The sequence below is a fragment of the Malaya genurostris genome, chromosome 3, assembly GCF_030247185.1.
Source record: "Malaya genurostris strain Urasoe2022 chromosome 3, Malgen_1.1, whole genome shotgun sequence".
In the NCBI taxonomy this organism is placed as follows: domain Eukaryota; kingdom Metazoa; phylum Arthropoda; class Insecta; order Diptera; family Culicidae; genus Malaya; species Malaya genurostris.
The window spans coordinates 68,644,543-68,672,140 of NC_080572.1; the positions used below are offsets into that span (position 1 = coordinate 68,644,543).

A 27,598-nucleotide genomic window follows, 5' to 3' on the forward strand; every position below is an offset into this window, starting at 1 on the left:
AGATTCAAATGAATGGTCTTATAGTGTCTTACGAAAGTGCTAAATTTGATCAGGATCCGACTTCCGGTTCCGGAATTATAGGGTAATTAGTGTAAAAATAAAAATATTAAATTACTCACTTTTATCAGAGTGACGTGACCAATTTTTACAAACTTATGTTCAAATTCACAAAATTAAGTGCAAGTCCTTCACAAAAATTATTATTTTAATCTGGATCCGACTTCCGATTCCGGAATTATAGAGTAAGGTCAAAATGGTATACAATTGGATCAGATGGCACGTTCTCCTAGTTATTTGAAGATTTGTGCCTTGCCGTGGCTTTTTATCAATTTCCGGATGGGAAGGAAAGGATAAAAGGAACATGGGAAGGAATTGTGAAGTGGGTGAGTTAGAAAAATAGCACAAAACATAAAGAAACAAATCGTTTTGCATCCCCGATAGTTAATAAAACCTTTAACCCCCGAGAGGATTTAGAAATTTTACAAAGGGACACCATTCTGCTTTCCCGGAAGAATACAGAACGATTTGAAGTACGTATGTAAATTCGAAGTAAAGAAGTAAATTCGGCACCCCATAAGGGATAAGGTCCATTAAGGTACATACAGAAAGGATTTATTCACGATGAATCCCTCTGACTATAGCTCCTTACCACATTTGGTGAGAAACGGTAGAATATCCTCTAATTTTAGCTCCGCATACACAGACTCAACCATATATGGAAAACCAAAAACCCGGATACGTAGTTGCGTCAATGCGGGACAGTTACATATCAGATGATATGAAGTACCGTAATCGCATTCATACAAATCACATGAATAATACTCAGCACGCTGAATAGCAGGATAATTGAGTTGGCAATGTCCAGTCAGAGCTCTGACAAGAATACTGCAATTATGTTTGAGATATTTTTTCAGCATTCCATCAAGGAGTTCCTATAGTAGCTGCAACTAAGAGTTTTTTTATTGTCGACAACATTTTCCAAATCGTTTGGTGTTTCAATTGTTGGGTGGCACGTTCCATTAGTTATTGGTTTCTGGTCAGTAGCCGCACGCTAGCTGGAATTCAATCAAGAACCTCATACAATCTCAAATGTTTGTTCTATGTATAATTTGTTCGGTTCATATTTCTTTGCATTATCAGAAGTGTATATTGACTTTCAAAGTAGAACAAGTGGAATTCTGATATAGTGGAAAAAAGAATGGCATCATATTCTTTAAAAAAATAACAACAATATATATCTGTAAACTTTATACAACAATAAATGCGTTTTCAAGACACTACTAATATATAATCATCGCTCATTTGAACTACAGCTATTTTGTATATTTATTTTTACCTTCATGAATATTGTCGGTCAGGTTTTATAAAAATGACTATCTAGCACAATGATTCTCGAAGAACAGCACAGCCATTGCGTGGCAGCACAAAGTAGAGTCTAAGAAGCTATTGCAGTGGCAGGGCGAGTTTGGGAACCATTCATTTAGTATAACGGATAGTTTATAATCAGTACGTTTTTTCATAAGGACCAAAAGCATCATTATGTTGCTTATGATATGTTGATTATGATAACTGTTCATATGTCCGTTATTTCTAGTAGCCATTACAATAATCCATTCTAAAATGCTTATATATGTCCGATACATAAAAATATACAAAAATGAGCATCCAAACAACTTTTTGAATTGAATATATCCTTATTTGTGCAACCATAATGGTTTTCGTTTTTCCACAAAACTACGAATGCCTTCCTGTCCATCAACGGTAGCCAAATTGTCTGTCATAACTTGGGATCCTTTTTTGTATGCAGACCGTATATCCATAGTAAGCTGTTCATAAAAAAAGTTCTTCCCCAATGCGATCACTGAGCGACTTTTGGATTTTATTGCATTGCAAACAGCTTCAACTTCTCCATCTAACTGTTCAACCGGAACAACCCTACTGACAAGACCCGCTTCCAGAGCATCCCGTGCTTGAATGGGTAATCCAGTGAACAGCATATAAGAAGCTTTCATTCGTGGGATTGCTCGTGCCACGGCGATACCAGGTGTGGAACAGAATATTCCGAAACTAGCCCCCGGCGTAGAAAACGAACTACGATCACTACAAACAACCATATCACACGATGCAATCAGCTGACAACCGGCAGCTGCTGCCAGCCCGTCAACCCTAGCAATAACCGGCACTGGAGCCTTCAAAATTACTTCAATCATCTCCGAACATTTATCAAAAACTAGCTTGTGATAATCGGATCCCTTTTCGGGGGTTAGTTCGTTCAAATTGTGACCAGCGGAGAAAACTGGACCCTGAGCGGATATCACGAAACAGCGTACGGTAGGATTGTCTTGATTGGACAGAATGTTATTCTGGATGCTATCCATCATTTCTAGCGATAATGAATTGCGTTTCCGTTCATTATTGAGCAGTATGTGTCCAACTCCGTTCTGTTCAACAAATGTACTCAGATTTCGTAAAGTAACTGGAAAATTTTTAAGTAATATCTGAAATTGTTTTATGTGAATCTCATACATTAATCTCAGGTAAAAGAATATAAATACTTACCTTGTAAATATTTGGGAAGCACTTTGATCTCAACATTTTGAAAATAAATAAGTTGTTTATATTAACAAAATTAAAATACAGGAAACATTTGAGCTTGTTTATAAGACTTCTAACAAAGACATCATATCAACAAGATATCCAGCTCTCACATTTCCCGAACAAATCATTGGCAACATCCTTTTTTGCGAGCATGTCGCCCTCAGGCGAGTCCGTATCGAATCTCGTACATAGAAGTAAGGGAGAGAAATGTCAATTTCATGCGCGCCAAAATAGCAGCACTGCGCATCCATACAATTGACATGATAAGTTGAATGTGGTGCCGCGCGATGGCGTTGCTGAACTGAAGATTGATTTCGCTTCAAGCTGACAGGGTCTGCTTCTAACTAATTTTACCGAAAGTGATGATTGATGTCACACACTGAAAAGAATGGCATGCTAATTTATAATCTTTCTGGAATACCGTTGCATCTGATTCAATTGGTAAAACATTTCCCCAGATGAAGTTGCACGTTCGAATCCTGATTTAATATTATTTTCTTTTCTAACAAATTTTCATTTCTGATATTTCATTCATCAGTCATTTTACCAGTCTGTTACCATTAGCGGCCCTTACACGAGTCATTAAAAATCTCATTACTAAATAGTAATATCATTTTAATGAACGTGTAATGGTGCAGCAATGACAAGATTTCTATCAAAATTGAAATACATCATTACTTAGTCATCATTAAAATGACAAAAATAATGCTCGTGTAAGGACCGCTATTGAATACCAGTCATCTGACACCGGTATGTTAGCACCAGCCATTTGAAAGTACACCGATTATGATGAGCTCTTCGCGTTTCGGCCCCAAACACTGCGATGTTTTGATACTCATCGCGGCTTTAAAATTGTGAAAGTTACCTCCAGTAGATGCCACAAAACAGTATCTGCTGTATTTTAAATAGACTGACAAGTAAGAGAATCGATCCGAAAATCTCTAATTTTCGTGCAATAAACAAGGTAAACCATAAAACGATTGTATTACTGATTGTTTATTTACGTTGCAATCAGCTGATTTTGAAGTTCGGATATCGATCTCATCAAGATGGTGTCGTGACAGGAAGCAGTTTAATACCAATAAAAAGTTATCCTGATTTTTCCGTGCTCAGCCGATTACAATCGGTACGTAATGCTTGCATTATACTCAAATAAGTGTGAATACTGTAGGAACGTGTAAAGCAAGTACGTCATCGCGGTAAATCGTCATCCCTATATTGACAACAGAAACGTCAAACTGTCGCTCCACTCTCGCCGTACTCCAACTGCAGCAGAAGATTTGCTGAAATTTCAGTCATTCACGGCATCAAGAGCTAGTGGTTAAGTAGTGTGTTGTCCAGTGTGGTACAAGTACCCGAAAAGTTCCCATCAAAATGGCGTCAATATTGCGGAAATCCAGCCTTGTTCTGGTCGATCTAGCAGCCAAGTCATCGCCGAGGGTAAGTTCTTCAGCGAGCAAGGTCATTGGTGTAGGCAGTATATATTACAGAGCACATTAGTTTGACTTTGAAAAAGATCGTTCAGCCAGCCTTTATGTAACACCTTTCGCACTTGGTTGCGCTCTCAGCTGCAGCTTTGTATCTTTTTGGCTCTCCGAAACAAGTTGAGCTCTAAATTTAAATTTTGACGGATTCTCACCATCAGCGAATAACAAGCAGCAGACGTCTGAAACTCGTAAACAAAACACAGCTGTTTTGGTTAGGCATGCCAATATAGTTATGGTTTATACTACTGATAACATCTATATGATTCATAAAATGATAGTTTAAAATCAGAGCGTAGTTTGTAGGTAATCATAATTCGAGTTGATTCAAATGGCGCAATAAACATTGAACATTAAATGGTCAGGTGCTGTTAATCCTGTTTGTGACATCAGATTTATCACGTGTCTTTTGTTAACCGGTTGGTCTTTTTGTAACGATAACAGAAGTTAGAGGAATTTACGTACGTAGAAAAACGAGCGTCGATAGATGAGTCACTGCACCTTATGCATTCCATGTGCTCTTTATGTTATTGCAGATTCTGGGAAATGCCGGCCAGAGACGTCATCTGAATGTGCAGGAACACATTTCGTATACCTTTTTGAACGAGGCGGGAATTCCAACACCGAAGTAAGTTTGCCTATTTTTGTTTTAGTTTCATTGGCCTATTTTCTGAAATATTCAGCGATAGTAAAATTTTAGACTAACATTTTATAAGATTTAAGACACTTGATAGCAAATTAATTGTTCAATCAACAAACATACTTCGTTTTCATTTATCAGATGTTCGAGCGAATAAGGTTCAATTATGCGTTTTTCACAAGATGTGTTTCGATTTTTTTTAATTGGTTGCATACCGATCATGCTCATAATGTGTAGTCCCAGAAAACTGGTGTTGCACTAAGAGAAAATTATCAACAAAGCAGAACACGCATCTCAACTCGAAAACAAAGAGAATAAAAACATAAGCTTATCGCATGCAAAAGCAGTGATCTGGCCACAATCGCCAAGCTCCTTCCGCAGATTAAGAGTTTGAAACCTAACCAAAGGTTGGAATGAAGTATATTGTTTATGATTCAGGAATATGGATTTCAATTATCAAGGTTTAGCCTTGTACTAGGTCGAAAGTCTACGATAGTCAGGGAATATGCAGAGCTGTTTGTGTGAGTAAAGCAATACTAGATAATTGTACCTCACAGCAGCAGTCGTATTCGTCACACACCATCATTCAGAGCATGGGGTAATTTTTAATCAGTGACACCGTTAGGCGGCGGCCAACGACAACAAAGCGTTAATCTGGGTACGCGTTGTAATCAAAGCAGCACTGAGAAGCTCGATTCGAACTTTGATCATGCGACGAATTTTGACCCGCGCAGTGACTGGCTTCGTTGTTCGATAATTGAGATTGTTGCGCTTGTGTGAATTTTCTCTATCTCGCGGAATGGGTTCTGCGTGATACTAAAAACGATGAACCACTCTGAATACAGCTCCGTACCACATTGGGTAAAAAAAGTTTGAATATCCTATCAGTTTAGCTCCCCATACACAGATTAATCAATATATGGAGAACCAAAAATCCGGATACGTAGTTTCGTCAATGCGGGACAGTTACATACCGGATTATATGAAGTAGTTGAGTTTGCAATGCTCAGTAGGGTGGGACAACGTAGAATGGGAAAAAGATGAAAAGGTTTGTTTTATCGCTCCACCAAACTTCTCTAAATGATGAAAAAATCATCATTTGCGCGAATTGTTTTCCGAATTATCGTTCAACAAAATAAATTCAATTGTTTTTCATGATGAAAAGCATCATTCGAACAACATTTTATAGTTTTTTCGTGGAATAATTTTGACAAATAAGCCGGTGAAGAGATATTTTTAGGACACTTCGCAAATCATGATTTGCGGTGTCCACTGTATCTCAGCGCAGACTAATCAGAAGTGAACAAATTAGAGCGGCATAGTTAGAGTAAAAGTTTTTCTTGACCCCAACGTTTCAGTTTGATTTATTTCAATTTTTTTTAATTTTTTGTGGTTGTTCAAAGTGAAAACTACGATTTTTCACAACAATACTGAAACATTTTAAGAATGTTTTTAAGTCAATCGAAGCAGAAGTCTTGGGCCTGTGAGCCGAGCTCTTACTTTTTCGCAGTATGAGATAAGCAAAGATAAAGCCCCATAACTTGCTGAGTTTTGTTCCGATAGGTTTGAAAATTTCACAGCATATTCTTTAAATGTTTTACAATAAGAAAACACAAATTAAAAAAAAATGATTTTTCAAAAGTGTGCTGCTGCTAGTGGCGATAATATGATTTTGCTTTCTTTTATTATGCTATAACGGTTGATTTGAGTTGTTTTATGTATTTACGATAGTTACTCAGCTTAGAATGAGGATTCTGTTTAAGTGACAAACCATACACTAAACCTTACTGTAAAGACACAAAAAAGTCATGTAAATTATGTTGTTTGCAAAAAATAGTATCGTCTATATCTTCTAAACGATAAGAGATAGAGTGTTCGGCAAAGTTATTGGATTTTAGTTCGTCTAAAATATTGTAGTAGATTCCAAAAATCTTTTTCTTCAAATTAGAAAGTTAGACTTTTTTGTGTCTTTACACAGAGATTTGGAACATGGCTTGCCAGTTAAAAAAAATCTCCATACTGACCTGAGTAATTTTTGTGTAGACATCAAACAACTCAGATCAACCATTATATCATAATAAAAGAAAACAAATCATATTACCGCCACTAGCAACAGTGGTGCTAGATGTATTAAAGTATGAGCCATTGTTTGGATCTTGTGCCGGATTTCCTTTAATAACTTGTTCTACAAATGTCGGATTGTTTGGCGCTCTTCGAAGGTTTTTCTTCTCGATGAATTTCCTACCAAAATCAAACATGCACTGATTTATAGAGTTCGTAGTTTGATCTCCAGTCGATTTTTATTTTTTTTTGTAAGAAAATATTTTTTCCATTCTGAATCCCATACAAAATTTTAAACCTCGGGCGAGAAAATATAGTTTCTCCGATCGAGCCAAAACTTTGCATGGTGCTTATGAGACCCAAAAGGAAAACGAAACATTTGGTGGAGCTGAAATCAATATTTTGTCCCACCCTAATGCCCAGTCTGAGCTCTGACCAGAATACTGCAATGATGCAATGTGATGGACGAGCTCCTGTGATAATCCTACGTTGAGTGAAAAGCACCATTAATGATTCGCCAAGATTTGCAGATAATTCATCTGACAACACCGCTGCTCAAACAATCGCAGGGCTTGCTACATTACACCAAAAAGAGTGTTATTGCTTATACCGGTCATCAATATATGATAATCGTCGGCAAAATCGTATGTAGGGAATCCAAGAATATCATCAGCGATATACCATGTCATATACCATTCGAATCAGTTCGTCGAGATCGCAAAATGCCTGTGTGTGTGATAAAAATATGCACTTGATTTGCGAAACCGATGTTTACAAGCATAGATTCAAACGAAAGATTTTACGTACTCGTAATACGCTTTTGAATTTTAACAGGATACGACTTCCGGTTCCGGAATTACATTGTTATAAATAGAAAAATATAAAAACGAATAAAATCTTTTGGCCTATGTTGTGTACGTCTCATTAGTTGATGACCAAGAATATGATTTCGCAAATTTGGCTCAAAATTGTTTCAATTTGTGGATTACGTCAAATACTGGCCAAACAATCCGACTTCGGTTATATCGGTTGTCAGTTCCCGGTTCCGGAAGTACCAGAAAAGGTGCTTTAAATTTCAAAACGTAACTCATTTCATTGTCCCAGAAATAGCTGAACCGATTTTTACAAACTTAGGGTGAAGCCAGAGTGGGAGCGACAAGCGACGCGAAGCGATGCGATGCATAACGCGAAAACTTTCAATGCTACATAGTAGCCATAGTAAAAGCATCTAGAAGCCATGCTCAAAAGCACCAGAAGAAAAAAAATTGACATTTTCATTTGTTGTTTAAGTTTCAAAAGAATGGATTCGGACGAAGAGTTTTTTATGTCTGAGGACGTACGCAACTATTTCTTCGAAAATCATAAAAGAATTCGGAATTCATCCCATTAATCGAAACAGTAGAAAGTTCGGTGAATATCACCATCTGTATAAGGAATTGCTCAAAGATTCTCAAAAATTTCATGACTCTACTAACCAGTAGTTCCTAATATTTCCAAAATTTCTTCACAGGAACCTGTTTCCGGTAATTACGATATTGTCGATCCCAGAGCGCATTTCGTTTGAAAATAACACCGTTTAGCGCTTCAACATCAATCGAATTATCTTGTTCCGTCATGACAAAAATCAGTTCAACCTCTGATCGCTCGTAGATCGCGTGAAAACTTTGCACGTAGTGCTTGAAAATCGCTCGTCGCTACGCAACGTATCGTGTTTACTGTGGCATGTATGTTTATTTTTTTTAAATGGACGAAATTCGGTCGTGCTTCGCCATACGGTCCTTTAATATTCGCATCGCATCGCTTCGCGTTGCTTGTCGCTCCCACTCTGGCTTCACCCTTAGGCTCACATGAAAGGTCTTATGGTTCTATAGACTTGAATTGAATGTAATCCGGATAGGACTTAGGGATTCCGGAAGTGCAAGTGGAAATGTGTTTAAAATTTCAAACCATCATTTAGAGCCAGACAAAAATTTAAATTTGTAGATTATGAAAAATTGATTTTTTTAAACGCCACACTAATATTTATGAGAATATGAGTAGTATGATAAGAGCATCATCACACCACTAGGTGGATTGAAACATGGATTTATCGTTCATTTGAAGCTTATGTACCTGGTATTTACATTGATTCATAGCAATTATCGATGTGCTAATTGAAAACAACTATCGATGAAGCGCAGTGAAGAACTGCTTCAAGATAGAGCTAGAATGCCATAACGTAGTAATAGTGAGAAGTATTTGCGTTTATACTAAACGCTATAGTCGCAATACCACCTATATCGTTTTTGCCGAAATGATCATTTAAGTTTGTCCACATGCAAGCATTCTCTCAAATTTCAGAAGTTTAAAATAAAGTGCCTAACTTTGAAAAGCATTATTATAGTTACCGCATCACCTCAAAAAGTCGTGTGACTAACCAAGAACAACACTTTTTTTGCTTCAAAGCAAAACAAACATTCCAACGCTTCTCTAACTTCTCGATGCCGTGCTCGTAGAAGGATTTGTCAGCGAATGACCAGTAATCACTGGGGGCTAGATTTGGACTATACAGTGGATGAGGAAACAATTCGAAATGTCTTTGTGAAACATTGTTTTTTTCTTCGTCATATGAGGTAGTTTTTCTTATATTTTTGCATTTAAATGATCGCTATGTAGTACCAATTTGTGGTTGTTTTTTCTTTCTCAAGATAGGTGATGAAGAATATACCATATACATTCCAAACCTTCCCAGCTAACTGTTGTACTTTTGGATGCTTCGAACGTAGTTCAAAGGCTGCAGTCCACTCAGATGATGATCGTTTTGATTCCGGAGCGAAGTGATGGATCCATGTTTCATGGATTGCCACATATCGACACAAAACATCTGATTTATTACTTGTAAACATTACTCTGAATCATCAACACGATGTTGTTTTTGATCGACTGTGAGTAAACGGCGATACTCTCTTTGAAAAGAACGTTCTCATGATTGCAAAGTATGGATAACACTTTTGAAGCCATTGGTGAGCTTGTGCAATATTTTTTTTTTTCAAGAAAGCAATGATAAATTGACATACGAAATTGTTTTGAAAATGGCAAAAGTAGCTTCATTTATATGGCTGTCATTTTTTTCTGACTAATCGAAATGTCATGATATTTTACACATAGTTTTTCAAAAGTTGATACTTCATAAGTGTCATATGAATGTGATAATGATAACGCCATCTGGGCGTATAAAAGTCTGTTTTCAGACCACAGCCGCAAAGCACTTGTAAAATCATACCCTTCTTCACGAACTTGTTGCCAAACCTGGACCGTATAGGAGCCTTGCATGCTTGTTGTCCACGGAATTTTGCTTCACGCGCTGTCATATTCAGTGCATTAGCCTGTTTGAAACCGGACTACTCCGAATTTTCTATGTGTTTGCGCACAATATATCCGCTGTTTTTCAAAGAAGGGCGAATCTTACAAAACTAAACAAATCGAGTTACTCTCTCCTACGAATTAGTGTAAAGACACGAATCTACGAATTAATGTAAATATAAACGGTGAAACTGTCATTCCATTTGTTTACGTAAGTTTCACCCTCCGTGCTCCATGTCAATAAACAGAGCGATACTTCAATTGCTAGAAAGAAAGTACGAAACAATTTATTTTCGTTATTTTAGATGGTTTCCGAATTTTTCACTACTGGAAATAGTAAATGAAACGATAAAATTACCCGCAGATTTGTCTCAGTCGCGGAAATTAGCCAATTTCGCGAAAAATGCGCGAATGTGAAACTTCATAATTCACACAGGGAGCATAGAAGTAAACAAATTGGAAGAGAGCGAAACTCTTTTTATATTAATTTATTCAGTGGATATAGAGCAAAAGTGGAAAAAATTGCATACCATTTAAAGATAAACCATCGGTTTATCAAAAATTGATCGGAGAATATACGAAAATGTCTGAATAGGAATTGAAACCAGAGTCGAAACATTCATCGATGTTTTTCTCCATTTGCATTAAATTTTGGATTCACCCTTCTTTGAAAAATAGCTGATACCCGCTCAGCCTTTTGGATACCTGGGCAGCCATGGCCACCAAACCGGCCTCCTGTCACGACGCCATCTTGACGAGATTAAAATCGGAACTTCAAAATTAGCTGATTGCAACGTAAACAAACAATCAGTAATGCAATTGTTTTACGGTTTACCTCGTTTAGAGCACGTAAATTAGTGAATTTTGGGTCGACTCTCTCACAATAACTTGCCGATTTAGCTAACATACAGCAGACAGTGTTTTGGGACATCAAGTGAAGGTAATTTTTACAATTTGAGAGTCGCGATGAGTCGCAGTGTTTGGGGCTCAAAACGCGAGGGGCTCAACGTAATCGGTGTACTTTCTAATGGCTGGTGCTCACATACCGGTGTCAGATGGCTGCACCAAACGGCTAACAAAAATTGATTCAGTGACAGCTGTCAAATCCAATTTGGTCAAACATAGTGGCCATTCTTGTTTTGTCATTGTAGCGAGGAACACGTTTGAAATCCCGTGGCAGAGTTCTTTGAGTAATAAAAATCAAATCCCAATTCGCGCTATAGATAGATATAGAAGATATAGAGGATAATTCTGGAAATTCGTATCCAAAAAAAAAAATTGAGTGAGAAGGGATATGAGTGTGAAAAACGGTGCCCGTAAAAGGGCACCAATAGATGAAGAAATGAACGGAGAAGGAAGTAAAGATGGCGATAATGGAACAACATCAAATAAGAATGTTGAACAAGCGGAGAGAAATTTTGTTAACTATACATATCAAGCGAATGATGAAGGACCATATCGAGTGGTAATACAGCGAGACGAGACAGAAAATGACCGATACACAGGTATCAATAAAATTAATGTGGGAATACTACTGAAACAAAACGGATTCGGTAAGTCTATCGTCGATATAAAGAAAACTGGAAGAAAAAGGCGGGTGGGTAATGTCAGAGACATAACTGGATGTAGTGAATACGAAAACAACTGACATGTTCCTTAACACTTCCGAATATCAATTGTATGAATTATGCACGCATTCCCCTTTTTCACATTTTTCGCAAAAACAAAGAAAGCTTCACTTGATCTCGATTACTGTGAATTTCACACAGCGAAAAGTGCACAAATCTAAGCAAACTGTTCTTGATATGTAGTAAACTGAGGATATTTCCCTACGATTTGCGAACAACAAATCCTAATAGTTCTTTAGAAAACTTTCAGAGCCATTAGAACGGCTGATCTTGTGCAATGCTCTCCACAGTTGTTTTTTTCCCAATGCTAATGACTGGCAGCTGTGACGTAATCGCTCTTGTCGAAAGCGTGCAGACGATACAAAACACATCTGCTCGCAGTGGCGATACAATCCAAACTAGAGATGGGCAATTCGCTCCTGAGCTGTTCCAGTGAATCGAATCATTGAAGTGAGCTGACAGCTCACAGCTCTTTTCAAAAGAACCGCAGCTCACCAGCTCACTCATTTGCTACCCAGTTCACTGCATTATGACGAAGGGAACACGCTACGAGCTGATCGGATCTTCGGCTCTTTAAGAGATTCAATTTAGTCGACATCAATTAAAGATAAGTTAATTCGCATTGCATTCATTGCAAATCAATGATTCAATTTCGATCATGCATATGAAAGAAAACCGGTGCATAAGAAAAACGGCGCACAAAATGAACCTTGAGTTTAAACCAAAAGAGCTGATGAGCTGATACATCGAATCGATTCACTTTGGTGAGCTGATCGGTTCGGAGCTGTTCACCAAAATGAGCTGTTTTGCACACCTCTAATCCAAACTGATTCAAGTTTTGTTGAGAGGCTTGTTTCTACCTGATTTCGTTTGTAGCTTTTTCACTAATGGGCGGTCCTAACGGCTATAAAAATAGCCGCATACAGAATTTTATTGTCGATTGTTTCATTTCGGATTTGCATATTTTATTGAAAGAAACTATGAATATGCTGTAGGGATTCGTTTCCAGCATTCAGAAGAGTCAAATTGCGTAATTCTCTACGACATTAAACTCTGGAACATTTTTCGCAAAAAAAGGCTTCACTTGATCTCGATTACTGTGAATTTCACACAGCGAAAAGTGCACAAATCTAAGCAAACTGTTCTTGATTTGCCGTAAACTGAGGATATTTCCCTACGATTTGCGAACAACAAATCCTAATAGTTCTTTAGAAAACTTTTAGAGCCATTAGAACGACTGATATTGTGCAATGCTCTCCATCGTTGTTTTTTTTTCCCAATGCTAATGACTGGCAGCTGTGACGTAATCGCTCTTGTCGAAAGCGTGCAGACAACACAAAACACATCTGCTCGCAGTGGCGATACAATCCAAACTGATTCAAGTTTTGTCGAGAGGCTTGTTTCTACCTGATTTCGTTTGTAGCTTTTTCACTAATGGGCGGTCCTAACGGCTATAAAAATAGCCGCTTTCAGAATTTTAATGTTGATTATTTCATTTCGGATTTGCATAATTTATTGAAAGAAACTATCAATATGCTGAAGGGACTCGTTTCTAGCATTCAGAAAAGTCAAATTGCGTAATTCTCTACGACATTAAACTCTGGAACATTTTTCGCATAAACAAAGAAGGCTTCACTTGATCTCGATTACTGTGAGTTTCACACAGCGAAAAGTGCACAAATCTAAGCAAACTGTTCTTGAATTGTAATAAACTGAGGATATTTCCCTACGATTTGCGAACAACAAATCCTAATAGTTCTTTAGAAAACTTTTAGAGCCATTAGAACGGCTGATATTGTGCAATGCTCTCCATCGTTGTTTTTTTCCCAATGCTAATGACTGGCAGCTGTGACGTAATCGCTCTTGTCGAAAGCGTGCAGACGATACAAAACACATCTGCTCGCAGTGGCGATACAATCCAAACTGATTCAAGTTTTGTTGAGAGCAGAGATGCCAGGTAAAAATTTCAAATGTCTGCAGACAGGGTCTGTAAATCTGAAAAAAAAATCTGCAGTCAGCAAGTATGGCTTGCTGGCAGCAATTTCTCTATAAAGTATGACATGCAAAACTGACTTGGCGAGCAAAAAAAAAAAAAAAGGTCGCGGAAATTTCAAATTTTTCTGTAAATATAGATGAAAGTCAGCGAGAATTTCAAAAGTCTGTAAAAATCTGCGAGAATTTCAAAAGTCTGCACAACAAAAAATGTCTGCAGCACTATACCCCAAATCTGCAGATTTACAGACAAATCTGCAGACCTGGCATCTCTGGTTGAGAGGCTTGTTTCTACCTGATTTCGTTTGTAGCTTTTTCACTAATGGGCGGTCCTAACGGCTATAAAAATAGCCGCATACAGAATTTTAATGTCGATTATTTCATTTCGGATTTGCATATTTTATTGAAAGAAACTATCAATATGCTGAAGGGACTCGTTTCTAGCATTCAAAAGGACCAAATTGAGGAACTCACTGCGATATTCACCACTTTTCGGAACATTTTTCCCGGACGATTTGTTGTACAGCAGCAGATATTTTGTTCTCTTCCTTAGAACGCGTTCTGATTCTTATCACTCTCTCAGAGGGTAAATTTTGAAAAGGCACCCCATAGTAAAGTAAGTCGTATTCACGACAAAAATGGGTTGTATAGAGGTACAGTAAAGTAAATTCCGCATAATTCTTTAGGAGTATTATTATGGTTTTAAGAAGAACCGAATAGAAGTCTGGAATAGAGAACTGGACCCTGAGTTCAAGACCTAAATTTAGATCCAATAACAGACTCAGAATCCAGTTTCAGTTGCTGCTGGTTCTCGCCTTGATGGCCAGCAAGCGAATGAGAGATGCGACTTGAGCGTTTGAGGTTGTAACCACGCAGAAGGTGCATTCTCCGTCGCTGCTGGTTGATGATTCCACTCCCACGACGTCTGCTTCCATCGAACGCACGAAAAGAAATGATCGATTTTCGACCACGGTTCCCCTTTTATACGCATTCAGTTGAAGATATGTGCCTGACTACCTCAAAATCGTCGTCCTTGCGCGAAAAACCCAAGCGAAAGTAAAGAATTTTCCGCGTTGTTTTCAAATTTTAAGAAAACTTAATTTTTGAATTGTTTGTGGTTATCGCACACTGTTCAAAATATTATCCTGAATTCCTGATCATATTTTTGATGAAATGGTGAAAGAATTATGTTGCTACCATTAATACAAGTCGAGATATTCACGATTAAGTTCTGCCCATTCTTCCATATGGCTAATTTTGAAAAGGCGCCCCATAGTAAAGTAAGTCGTATTCACGACAATAAAGTGATGGCATACATGATGGATGTAAACGAAGCGAATCGATTGACTACATGCAAAAATTTGACACTAAAACACTACAGAGCATATATACCAAAATATCTCATAATGATCAAAGGAGTCATCAATGGAATACCAGAAAGTCTTTCAGAGCAAGAACTACATGAAAATATGGAATGCAACACGGCAGTGACAGAAGTATTCCGTATGTCGAGATGGAAAGATGATACTAGAATCCCATCGAGCAACATTGGAGTCGTTTTTAGAGGTAACAAGTTACCTACACAGGTGAAGCTATTCAGTGTTAGTATGAAGGTAAAACCGTACGTTACAAAAACAGTTATGTGTCAACAATGTTTGAGATATGGACATATCGCCAAGAACTGCAAAGGCAAAATACGATGCAATAATTGCGGAGAAAATCACGATGAAAGTGACTGTAATCAAGAAACTAAATGCGTCAACTGCAAGGGTAAGCATCGGGCCTCAGATAACACCTGCCCAACAAAGGACCAACAAAACAGAATTAAGACGTTAATGGCACACAGGAATCTTACTTATTTTGAAGCGCGACAGGAAACAAGCGTACCAACAAGCAATTCCTATAGTTTACTGGAACATTCGGCAGAATTTACAACAATTCAGTTACGCAGAGGCTCTGAAAAAGAAGAAGAGGGAACATGAATCGGATAGAATAAGCCAAATTAACAGTAAGAAAAAAGGAACAGATGAAGAACGAGAGAAGGAAGAACCGACAAAGAAAAGAAGAGTAACAGAATATAAAAGCCAGGAACAACTGTCAGAAACAATTACTTTAGAACGGTATGGAGAGTTGAAAAAAAGATGGGAGGAAAAAATTAAAGAGATCGCGGAACAACGGGAGGCATACAAACAAACAATAAACAATACATTCAAAAGCTTAAAGACAGCCGTCAGTCGCAATGATGAGTCCAGCTACAAAATGGTCCTCGAAGCAGTACAATCTCTTGCGCATACTCTTGGATATGCAAATTCTGAAACCAGCCAGGAAATCAACAATGGTAGCAGCGTTCAAAATACTCCAAAATAATATCCAAAGTTTAGGAAAGAACAAGACAGAACTATCACACGAACTACATACGAACAAATACGATGCGGCCATTCTGTCCGAAATATGGACAAACGACAGTAACATGAAAACAATGAACATATCAGGCTACCACAAGATACTAGCCCCAAGACCAAATGAATTGGGCGGAGGAGTTGGTATTTATTTGAGACAAGTTTACAACTATACGAAAATGACATTAACCAGCTCAAACATGTTCGAAACGATAGGAATCGAAATAAAAAACCCACATCTATACCTGATTTCAATCTACATAAACCCAAGAATATCGATCTTTGATCTCAAAACAGGACTTGCCAATCTAGTCACAGAGACTAGCGGCATTTCCAAACTGTTCATAGGCGGAGACTTCAATGCACACAATGAAGCCTGGGGAAGCACAAGTAACAACAACAAAGGAAACATAATATTAGACAGTATAACTCCTTTACAACTTCTGATTATGAACAACGGAGCAAAAACATACAGGCCTACAAACTTATCCCACAGACCAAGCGCCATAGATCTGTCACTTTGCAGTTCCGCACTGTTCGTTAATTCCCATTGGAAAGTGCTGGACCATACCTTAGGAGGTTCGGGACACCTTGTGATACAAATCAATTTGGAAGATGTCATACCTAAAAAAGAAAGAGTAAAGTATAATTACAACAAGGTAAATAAAGAAATTAGAGAAATCAACCATACCGAATTCGATTCAATTAAAGATTTGGAACAGATAATAAAAACCAAAATCTTCTCTAGTAAAATATACAATAATTACACCCCTAAATATTATTGGAGTGATGTATTAAGCCATATATACGAAGAAAAAAAGACAGCCAGAAAAAGATACAACCAATGTTCCAATATGGAAAATCTAGTTATATTACAAAAAATTAATGCTAAATTTCTTAGAGAAAAGAAAAAGCTGATGAGGGAAAAATTGGCGGAGATTACAAAATACATAGACCCAAGGAATTCTAAGGCAAACTGGAAATTGGTTAAGAATTTAAAAAATAGACATGACGATAAACCAAAAAACAATATCATATTGGCTACAAAAACTGTAGCACAGCAGTTCTTAGAAAAAAAACTTTAATACAACACAAACAGACCACGTACAACAAACTTTTAACAACGCAGATGAAACAGAAAATCTAATAACACTAGACAGCTTTAACACATTCCTACAGAAAAAGAAAAAACACTCAGCACCGGGAACAGATAAAATTACATATAGCATGCTTAGACAATTAAACACAAATACAAAAGAGAAAATCATAGAAGAATTAAACTCGTACTACAAAACCGGACACTTACCCAGTTGTCTAAAAGAAGTAAAAACTATTCCAATACTTAAACCCGGACGAGACCCTGAAGATAACTCCTCCTACAGACCTATATCAATGCTAGCGACACTTACAAAAGCAATAAACGGGAATATCCTGACAAAAATGAAAAAACATATAGATGAAAATCAATTACTACCGAAACGGTCATTTGGATTCCAATCAGACAAATCCACGGAAGATTGCTTAGAACTAGCTAACAACACCATTATGGAAGTAAAACGAAAAGGACAAGTATGCATTGGATTATTTTTCGATTTTTCTAATGCCTTCAATACAGTGTCACTAGAAAAACTGCTAACAACGTTGGAAGATATGAAATTCCCCGTAAACATAACGCGGTGGATAGAAAGCTTTTTATGTAATCGCAAATTATGTATGCAAACAGATGAAGGTATAGTGCAAATAACCACATCCAATGGATTGCCACAGGGAGACGTTTTATCACCCATGTTGTTTAACTTATACACGGCAAAATTACACGATGAAAAGCAAACAGGAGTTGTAACTATACAATTCGCAGACGATTTTTTGAAAATAGTTGAAGGAAAAACCTACGAGGAGGCGACGAAAAAAGCACAAGAGGTAATCAACTGCTTTGCAAGTGAGTGCTCAAAATTAAAACTACAACTGAACGATACAAAAACAAAGGCAATATTATTTACACCTAAAAACATGGATATGAAACTTCAAATAGATGGAACATTAATCGAAACAGTATTGTACTACAAATACCTAGGAATATACATGGATAAAAACCTTACATATGGAACACATATAAGGACCATGAAACGAAAAATAATAGATCGACAAAATATGCTAAAATCATTGGAAGCATAAAAAAGGGAGCCACCCCGATTGTTATGAAGAGATTCCACACAGCTCTGTATGGAAATTATATCCTATATGGATCATCGGTATACGGCAGAACATCGAAGACATACCAAAATATGTTAGAAGTATCTAATAGGCAATGTCAAAGAATTGCGACCGGTTGCACAAAAACAACACCAATAAATACACTAGCGGCGCTGAGTAATGAGAAACCACTACACTTGATACGGGAATACCACACAAAAAAGAGGATCGTGAAACATATCCTCAGACAAGATCCCATTGCTGATCAACTTCTGCAATTAACCGCACCATATGAAACATCACAGAAGGAACATTACACATATATGGAAAACGTGTTCATCGAAAACGCAGAACACTTGCTGAACGTTTATTGTAATCGCAAAAACAACGTAAAGGAAAACGAAATTACAATCGAAACAATGGTGAACGGAATCACACAATCGAAACAAAATCTGCCTACAACGATACTCAGAAAAATGACAAAAGATATGATATACAACAAGTATGTATACTACGACCACGTATACACTGACGCATCTCGTACAGATATTAGCTGCAGTATAGGTGTGGTCATAGAAGGAAATAACGTGGAAATCAGTATGAAACTAGAATACAATTGCAGCATAATGACTGCGGAAATTCTAGCGATATGGATGGCTACTCGAGAAGCCCCGAACTCCAGAAAAACTAAGAAGGTTATACTGACGGATTCACAAGCAGCATGCCATTATCTTATTAACCAGATGGAACAGCAAAACATTGACGAAATTTCATACGAAATATTACAAAATCTATTAAGCAAGCAAATTAGCATACAATGGATCCCTTCGCATATAGGAATCGAAGGAAATGAACGGGCGGATGAACTGGCCAGGAACGGATTAAATAGTTCCGCGGTACTTCGAAATAAACTACTCCGACATGACGCGTACTGCAACTTTCAAAAGCAATTGCAATTAAAAACTAACAACTGGTATAAAAGCATCGCACTTGAAGACGGGAAAGGTCTTAAATTCTTCGAGATTATGGAGAATTTTCCAGAGAAAACGTGGTATACAAATAAGCAACTGAACGGAGAAGAAATAAGACTTCTAAACCGAGTTATATCAGGGCACGATTACTCAAACTATTGGCTAGCTAAGTTACGAATCAATGAATCTGAAGATTGCGACCTATGTGGTGAGCCAGATACAACTGAACATTCGCTTCTGTGGTGTATCAAATACACACATATAAGGAACCATTTCGATTGGGAAACATACCGAAGTCTACAAGATGTAATAGGAAACTTTGATGAGAACAATTTAAAAAGCATACTGAAATTCATTAAAATGGCAAAATTAACACCATAATGAAACTACATACAGTCAGCACGCACGAAAATTACCAGAGGGCAGTCAGTGGCGGATATGAGGCTACGATCCTCGAGCCAAAAACAAGAAAACACAACAACAACAACAACAAACATAGTGGCCATTATCTTAGTTAACCGAGCGTTTCCACCTTCGCTGAAAATGTCAAAGATTTCGATGTGGAAAAATCCTTGCATGTTTGCATACTGATTAATATTTCTTTTCAACAACAGGCTGCTCATTATAATATTAGTTAGTTATATAAGCATCTATATCATTTCATGTTCCACGACATATCCATAAACGGCCCAATATATAATTTAAAAGCAATAATAATTAATTAAAGCCTATCTTTTTCTGTAGATTCGGCGTTGCTGCAAGTGCACAAGATGCAGGAAAAATTGCTAAAGATTTGAATACGAAAAACTTAGTCCTTAAAGCACAAGTACTAGCCGGCGGTCGTGGCAAGGGTTCTTTCAAGAATGGCCTTAAAGGAGGTGTGCGAGTCGTTTTCTCGTAAGTTCATTTGAATGATTTCAGTTTCGAAAAAAATATCGACCATTATCTTTTCAGGCCACAGGAGGCCAGTGACATCTCTGGTAAAATGATCAACCAGTTGTTGGTGACGAAGCAAACCGGCGCAGCAGGTCGTATTTGTAATTCGGTTATGGTGGCCGAGCGAAAGTTCCCTCGGCGTGAGTTCTATTTCGCTGTGATGATGGAACGGGCGTTCAATGTACGTTCCATGTGACTATGATTGAATAATTGATTTGATACGACAACACGTTTCTACTTTTAGGGTCCGGTTTTGATCGCCTCGTCTCAGGGAGGTGTCAATATTGAGGAAGTAGCTGCGGAGAATCCGGAAGCTATAGTTTACGAACCCATCGACATTAACACTGGACTGCAGAAGTCTCAAGCTTTGGCTGTCAGTTAAAATCGCAAATATTTCGCCAGAATGTTTTCGATTTGATGTTCGTTTGATTATTTATAGATCGCCAAAAAAGTAGGACTCTCCGATAACGCCGAAGAAACTGCCAAAATGCTGCTAAACATGTACGATTTATTTGTGAAAAAGGATGCCCTTCTGATTGAAATCAATCCGTATGCGGAAGATGCTGGTGAAACCTGTAAGTGATTATGACATTCTGCTTTTCCTAAATACCGTTAGTTATCATCTCTCGAGCACAGTGTGTCTGTCAGCTAGATCTGAATAGAAAATCAAGATCGGAAGCATTATGTTCATGAAATTCAACATATTCCTTTCTTCTTTTCATGCATCTACATTCTAAAAACATACAAAACCCGCATTCTACTCGTAACTATCATATGTCTGATTGTGTTCCCATGCTACCCTGATGCCGCACATATCCTATGTGTGTGCATTTTTGTACTATTCATCCATTAATTGTGCATCTAAATCAATGTGATTTGGGGTTTGTTCAATCGAAATCACATACAATTGGCTTTTGAAATTTTGGAATACCACAAATACTACAGGCGCGCATTGTAAGTATAATGGTCATCAATACAGTCACTGCATGTCATATTTTATACTTCGTCCATTGCTTGCTGTTTTGGCTATATAAATAGTACCCCCGCAGCCCTAATTGTGTTGCTTGTAGTGCGTTTGAGTTCTAATTTCATTAGAATTAAATTAGCTTTTTGAAATGGCACGTGTTTTGCTACTCATTTGTTGATCAGGACCGATTGAGGTTGCAAAATGTTTTTTTTAAAGCTACATGCGTAGGAATAACACGTTGTTGTTTCCCATCGTTTAAACTAAACGGCATTGCATCTAAGCAAATTGATAGGTTTCTTGAAATCTGTGTGAATTTTTCAAATGAGTGCGCAAATTTTAGATTCAAATGAAAGGTCACTTGGTCGCTATTGAATTTTACCCGGATCGGATTTTAGGTTCGGAAGTAACGGGGAAAAATGTGCAAAAAAATTAAAGTGCACTCGATTTTCACAGAAACCGCCTAACTGATTTTCTTTAAATAAGATTTAAATTAAAGGCCTTATAGTCCCATAGGTTGATATTGAAATTCATCTGGATCCGACTTCCCGTTCGGGAGTTACGGGGTAAAATGAAATGGGTAAATGAACTAAAAACGTGCAATCGATTTTCTCAGAGATCGCTCATCCAATTTTCACTAACGTATGTTCAAATCAAAGGTCTTACAACCCCATATAATCCTACCAAATTTCATCCGGATACGACTTTCGGTTTCGGTATTACAGACTAGAAAAGTTTCGGCATTACATTCCTTGTGTGGATTTTGACCTTTCTTAACAAACTTCGCAGCCGATTCAAAGCGTACAGAATCATTGCATGGCTAGTACTACGACCCTACTGACACTAAGAATCCTTCCAGGTCGGGACTCGAACATATGACAACTGGCTTGTGAGATCAGAGCCATATGCATTGAACCGCCAACCCGGGCAATTACAAACTGATAGGTATAAAATTTCATTTTCAGAGGCGTGTTTTTATACATGACACGGAAAATTCAATCAAATACATTGAAAAAACCGTATAATTCTTGAGTTAGATTTGGTTAGTTGATGACCAAACACATCTATTTTGGGTATACCGGATCTTCGTTCCAGATTCTGGAAGTATAGAAAAAAAGTGACCGTGTACTCCATACCGGAAATCACTCCAATTTTTTTAGAAACGGTTTTCATAATCTTAGATTTGAATGAAAAATCTCTTGGTACCATACGGAATTCCTGAATTTCATCCGGATCCGACTTCCGGTTCCGGAATTATAGAGTGCAGTGTGTTTAAAATTTTATACCATGACTTAAAGGGGTGAAACAAAAAACGTAAAAAAATCTAAATCGACATCAAAACTACTCCAATCGGTAGTCATTATCAGTAAACGGCCAAAAAAGCGATTTCGAATCAAAGAAAATTATTTTGAAGAATACCACAGTAATATATATGATTGATATGAGAAAGGCATCATTACACCACTAGGTGGATTAAAAAAGGTTTTTATTTATCTTCTGGTGAGTCAATAATTATCATTTTTTCGTTTTTTTTTAATGATCAAACTAACTAGAGATTATGAGAGGAGAAAGAATATGATAATTATAGAGCCATAATATTCAAAAAAATAAACAGAAGGCTTCCCGCAGCTATACTTTTATCTTCTACCGGAGGAGTACCGACGTTCGTACACGATCACGAATAAAAACATAAATTATTAAATTACCGATTCGCGACTAAGTCTAATTACGCGATATTTTCAATTATTCGATAAAAAATTTCGAATGATTTATAACACTATGGGTCTCCGAGGATCCGTTCGAAAGTCAGTTTTTTCAACATTGCTATTACCTATTATATAGAGAAAGGCAAAAATAAAAAAAAATCAACTCTTCAACGCCATAAGGTAGCTGTATGTAATCTTTAACAAAATGACGGTTTAAAGTGATACATAAAAATCTATAAAATACACTTTGATTTAATTTATTAAGATGATGGATTCGATTGATTTAGTGCCGGTAACTACAAGAATCATATCGTAAATATTCGAGATAAAACATGAGACAATAGTGAATGGCAGTTTACTATCATTTTGGCTTCTATTTTTTTGTTGTTGTTTGACAATGTCAAAATAGGGTAAAAAAAGAGATGGACGGGTAAGCATTTTTTAAAACTCGTCCCCGACCCATACCCGATTGAAAATAAAAAACTTTTACCCGTACCCGACCCGAACCCGAGATAAATTTTTCTTCCAAACCAGCACCCGACCCGTACCCGATTGAAAATGAAAAAATCGGCACCCGTACCCGACCCGAATCAGACAAACATAAATTTATCTGTACCCGAACCGACAAATACCGGTCGGGTACGAGTTCGGGTCGGGTATCGAACACAAATACTCGAAACCCGATCATCTCTAGTCAGAAGTTAACAGCTAACCTCTTAAAAACAACTTCGATTTGCAAAATCGTGTTGAATTTTCTAGCATTATGCTCCCTAAAATGTCGAACACTTTTATTTCGGGTCTCCTAAATATCCTTACTGAGCATGCAAATAGGTAGAACCGCGTGCCTAATTATCGTGGGACTTAATTATGTATGAGCAGTTGGTGCCAGAGATACATAAAACGCCAAACAGAATTCGTTTTGTGTCGTTTTGCGGTTGTTACATGCGGCTCGGTACAAAAGATGAAAAAGAAGGCACAACGTTACAGGCGTTTCAGTACAATTCAGAAAAAAAACTATTCTTACTTGAAAATGACAATAAAAATACAAGTTTGAAAAGAAGCAAACATATGGTTACATTTAGCACATGATTTCTTGCTTCAATTGACTTTAATGCTTCGTGGGATGAGAGAATAACAAATTTTATACATTCTTAGTAATTCTTATTTTCTTATTTTAAGAATCACTAGAGCTTGATTGTTTAGAACAAATGTTGGTTATTTCAGGAAAACATCGGCTGAATCAAACCAGATTCTTCCAGATTCTATCCTTGAAACTACCTAGAACCTACCAATTTTTACAATAATTTGTTCTGCTTGTACTACTTAGTTTCAACCGGTATTCGTTTCCCAAAAAAGGAGTGAATAGTGTTGATTAGGTTTATGTTTGAGGAAAACTGGAATATAGTATTGATTTGTTTCATTTCAAGAACTTTTAGTGAATGATATCTTACCATTTCTCATATTTTTTAAAGAAATTATAGATACTTTTTGTCCAACCTAGCAAAACAATTCTTAAAGTCCGATCTTAAGATCGGAGCGGTTTTCGTTTTTTTAATTAATCTGTATTGTCCAGAGCTAATGAAAGTTATTTTCATTGACTCTAAATAGACGAAAATGACGAGAAATTAATGTCACTCTCAGCTTCGCTCGCAAACTATGAGAACAAAATCCATGTCCAGTCAATGACATAAGCGGAACAGTAGTTTCAAAATTGTGTTCCTTCTTTCATTTGCCCTTTCAGTCATTTGCTGTTTTCAGTGAAAATCCCATAGTATACAGTGTCGATATTCAAGCGAAGCTTTGAGAATCGAAAATGACAGAAAAAGGTTTCACAATGACTTTTACCATTTGGTGCTCGAATTTGTAGTAGCTTTGGTTTCCAAAGAAGTTCTGGGATGTAATTACTTTAACTTGTCATATTTTAGTCACTCTTTGTAGCCAAGCGTCACAGAATACATCGGTGAAAGAATTAGAATTGAAATTCTGCTGATGCTCCCTGCAGACGTTAGGTTGGTCTCGTATTGTCACAGAGGAAAGAGTGACGTTGGCAATTATACTCTCTCATTTTTTCAATGAGAAACGAAAATGCTTCGTCTCTCTTCGTTTGTTCTGGTGTCGGTCATTTACGAGTGAGACAGTAAAATATTGAAAATGAGGTTGTTGGAATGGTTTCTTTCATTGAGAATGCGTGACAATTTTAAGCTCTGGTATTGTCTACTGGACACCGTAGTCTCATGATATTACGATTTTATGAAATACGAAGGATGCATCACCACGGACGGCGAAGCGTATACGTGAAGATGGATTATGGAAAGGTTTCCAGAGAAAAGTATTTGCAGTTTCGGATAAAAATGCCATCGTATATTGAAATTCACAAGGGACCTGTAATATTTTGGCCTTATTTGGCAAACTGTCACTGCTCTCAATTCAATTATCAAGTGTAGTAAATGGTAGTAAAACGGTTACTCGGAATTCGACAGAAATGTGATGAAACAAAATGGCCGCTCTGCTTAACCAAAAAAGTGTCCATAAAACCAAATGAACATATTTTTTCGTTATTTTTCCTATAGCATTGATTCAATGACCTGGTTCCGGGATTAATCAGTTTTTTAGCTTCCAGATAGCAAGCTTTACTACACGCTAAATGCGAACGGGTTAAAAACATTTCCAGTTCTAAAATTGAACTAGAATCGCAGTCATTACAATGTTGCAGCTTCTAGCGTGTAAAATAAGCTCTCTGGAATTATTAATGTTCTTGACCGGATTATGCTCACAGTATAAAGAACGTTATTATCGTTTAGCAAACGCGTTTCTCGATTTGTACCCTTTTTGAAATTATTCCTATACCGCTATATTGCGCATACTAACTGATCATTTCCTTTTTTTTGCACGTTGCCCACATTTTATTTTTATTCATTTAGTGTTACATTTAAGCATATTGTCATTTAAAAGATTAATGCTCCTACCCAAGCGCTTTTTTATGTGAAACATTCGCAGTTGGTTCGGATTTGCTTCGTTTGAAATTTCTAGTTTATTCTGTATCTAATATAACAATATTGTCTTCCGTTTTATCCGCCTGCTGCAAAACAACAAGACTTCGCTCTGGATGCCAAAATGCGTTTCGATGACAATGCGGAGTTCCGTCAGAAAGATCTGTTCGCGAAACGTGATTTGTCCCAAGAAGACCCCAAAGAGGTCGAAGCATCCAAGTTTGATCTGAATTACATCGCGTTGGATGGCTCGATCGGGTGTCTGGTGAACGGTGCCGGATTGGCCATGGCTACTATGGACATCATCAAGTTACACGGAGGTGATCCGGCCAACTTCCTCGATGTTGGCGGTGGCGCCACGGTGAAGGCTGTCAAGGAAGCATTCAAAATTATCACGTCCGACCCGAAGGTGCACGCAATTTTAGTTAACATTTTTGGTGGCATCATGAGGTGCGATGTCATCGCCGAAGGTATTATTCAAGCTACTAAGGAATTAAATATTAAAATGCCCATCATCGTGAGATTACAGGTAATGTTTCGAATGCTGCCATCACTTCTTTTACTTACATATATATTTTTTAGGGCACAAATGTCAACGAAGCCAAAGAGCTGATTAAAAAATCCAAATTGCGTATTCTACCGAAAGACGATTTGGACGAGGCCGCAATGCTGTCCGTACATTTGGCCCAGATTGTGCACTTGGCCCGCGAGGCTCATCTAGACGTTAGCTTTGAACTGCCCGAAAGTTATGTTCACTAAACCATTCTAAAGCTTACTCATTCGTTGTTTCATTATTTTCGAAGGAAACGTTGTCTAGCACAGAGTCGGATTTCGACTGGTTGTTTGATACTAAGAAACGGAAAAAACGTCGCCTTATACCCCGCAAAACGTAGTTATTTGTTTATCTCAAAAGTGTAAGCTACTCGTAAACCCTAATTTATTTAAGACATACTCTGCACAGAGTCGTTGTGTTATTTTAGTAAATTTTAAATGGAAGCCGGAACATAGTCTTGTTTAAACAACCTGAAAAGTGTTGATCATCTCAGAGCGAAATTCATACTAGAGATCATAGACCAAAGGCCACCGGAGAGCTTTTGGTATTACCAACTAGTAAACTTGACTTTAATAAATATGTGTTATTTCCTGCACCAACGTATTCAATGCACTCAATAGCATAGATGTTAACCTTTCTATGAATTAATAAATATGACTGTTTACTTCTTTGAACATTTTCAACATCAGTTCCACGAAACAGGTTCGAAATTCAAATATAAAATAAACCCTTTGCTTTTCTTTGGTATTTTTTGGCATTTGATTTCGAATAGAATAAGGATTGTGCAAAAAAAACTAAATTTTTCAATTGTTATGTTCTCTTTTATTTATGCCTTTTTATTTAGATAGAAAAGCATACATTAGTTGAAAATGTATATGTTATATATTCGCGGGCCTTAAACCTTAGGAATGCCAAGATAATGCGATCGATTGGACTAACTATTGGAAGCGTGTATACCTACATGTGTTTTTACATTTTTGTATTATAAGTTGTTATACAGAGAAATAAACAAATCCATACAATGATTCTAGTTTTCTTTTAGATGATGGCAGCCAACGAGAAATTTCATGTTTATGTGAGTGTTCGGCAGGGTGGATAACGTCAACGTATGCAAAACCTTTGTCGCAAAATCGATAGAGTT

The 27,598-nt window shown here is 37.2% G+C and overlaps 2 protein-coding genes across 2 annotated transcripts; one reads left to right on the plus strand and one right to left on the minus strand.

Annotated features, from left to right (window-relative positions):
* Positions 1-1,246: 1,246 nt before the first annotated feature.
* Positions 1,247-3,018, minus strand: LOC131438592 (enoyl-CoA hydratase domain-containing protein 3, mitochondrial). The gene is made up of 2 exons (XM_058608698.1): positions 2,560-3,018; positions 1,247-2,498 (listed from the first exon to the last, which is right to left on the minus strand). The coding sequence occupies exons 1-2, from the start codon at positions 2,593-2,595 to the stop codon at positions 1,695-1,697; spliced, it is 840 nt and encodes a 279-aa protein (XP_058464681.1). The 5' UTR covers positions 2,596-3,018; the 3' UTR covers positions 1,247-1,694.
* An 811-nt stretch (positions 3,019-3,829) lies between these two features.
* On the plus strand, positions 3,830-27,479 carry LOC131439052 (succinate--CoA ligase [ADP-forming] subunit beta, mitochondrial). The gene is made up of 8 exons (XM_058609583.1): positions 3,830-4,038; positions 4,619-4,710; positions 20,053-20,205; positions 20,263-20,425; positions 20,489-20,617; positions 20,684-20,819; positions 26,009-26,433; positions 26,487-27,479. The coding sequence occupies exons 1-8, from the start codon at positions 3,973-3,975 to the stop codon at positions 26,661-26,663; spliced, it is 1,341 nt and encodes a 446-aa protein (XP_058465566.1). The 5' UTR covers positions 3,830-3,972; the 3' UTR covers positions 26,664-27,479.
* The last annotated feature ends 119 nt before the right edge of the window (positions 27,480-27,598 follow it).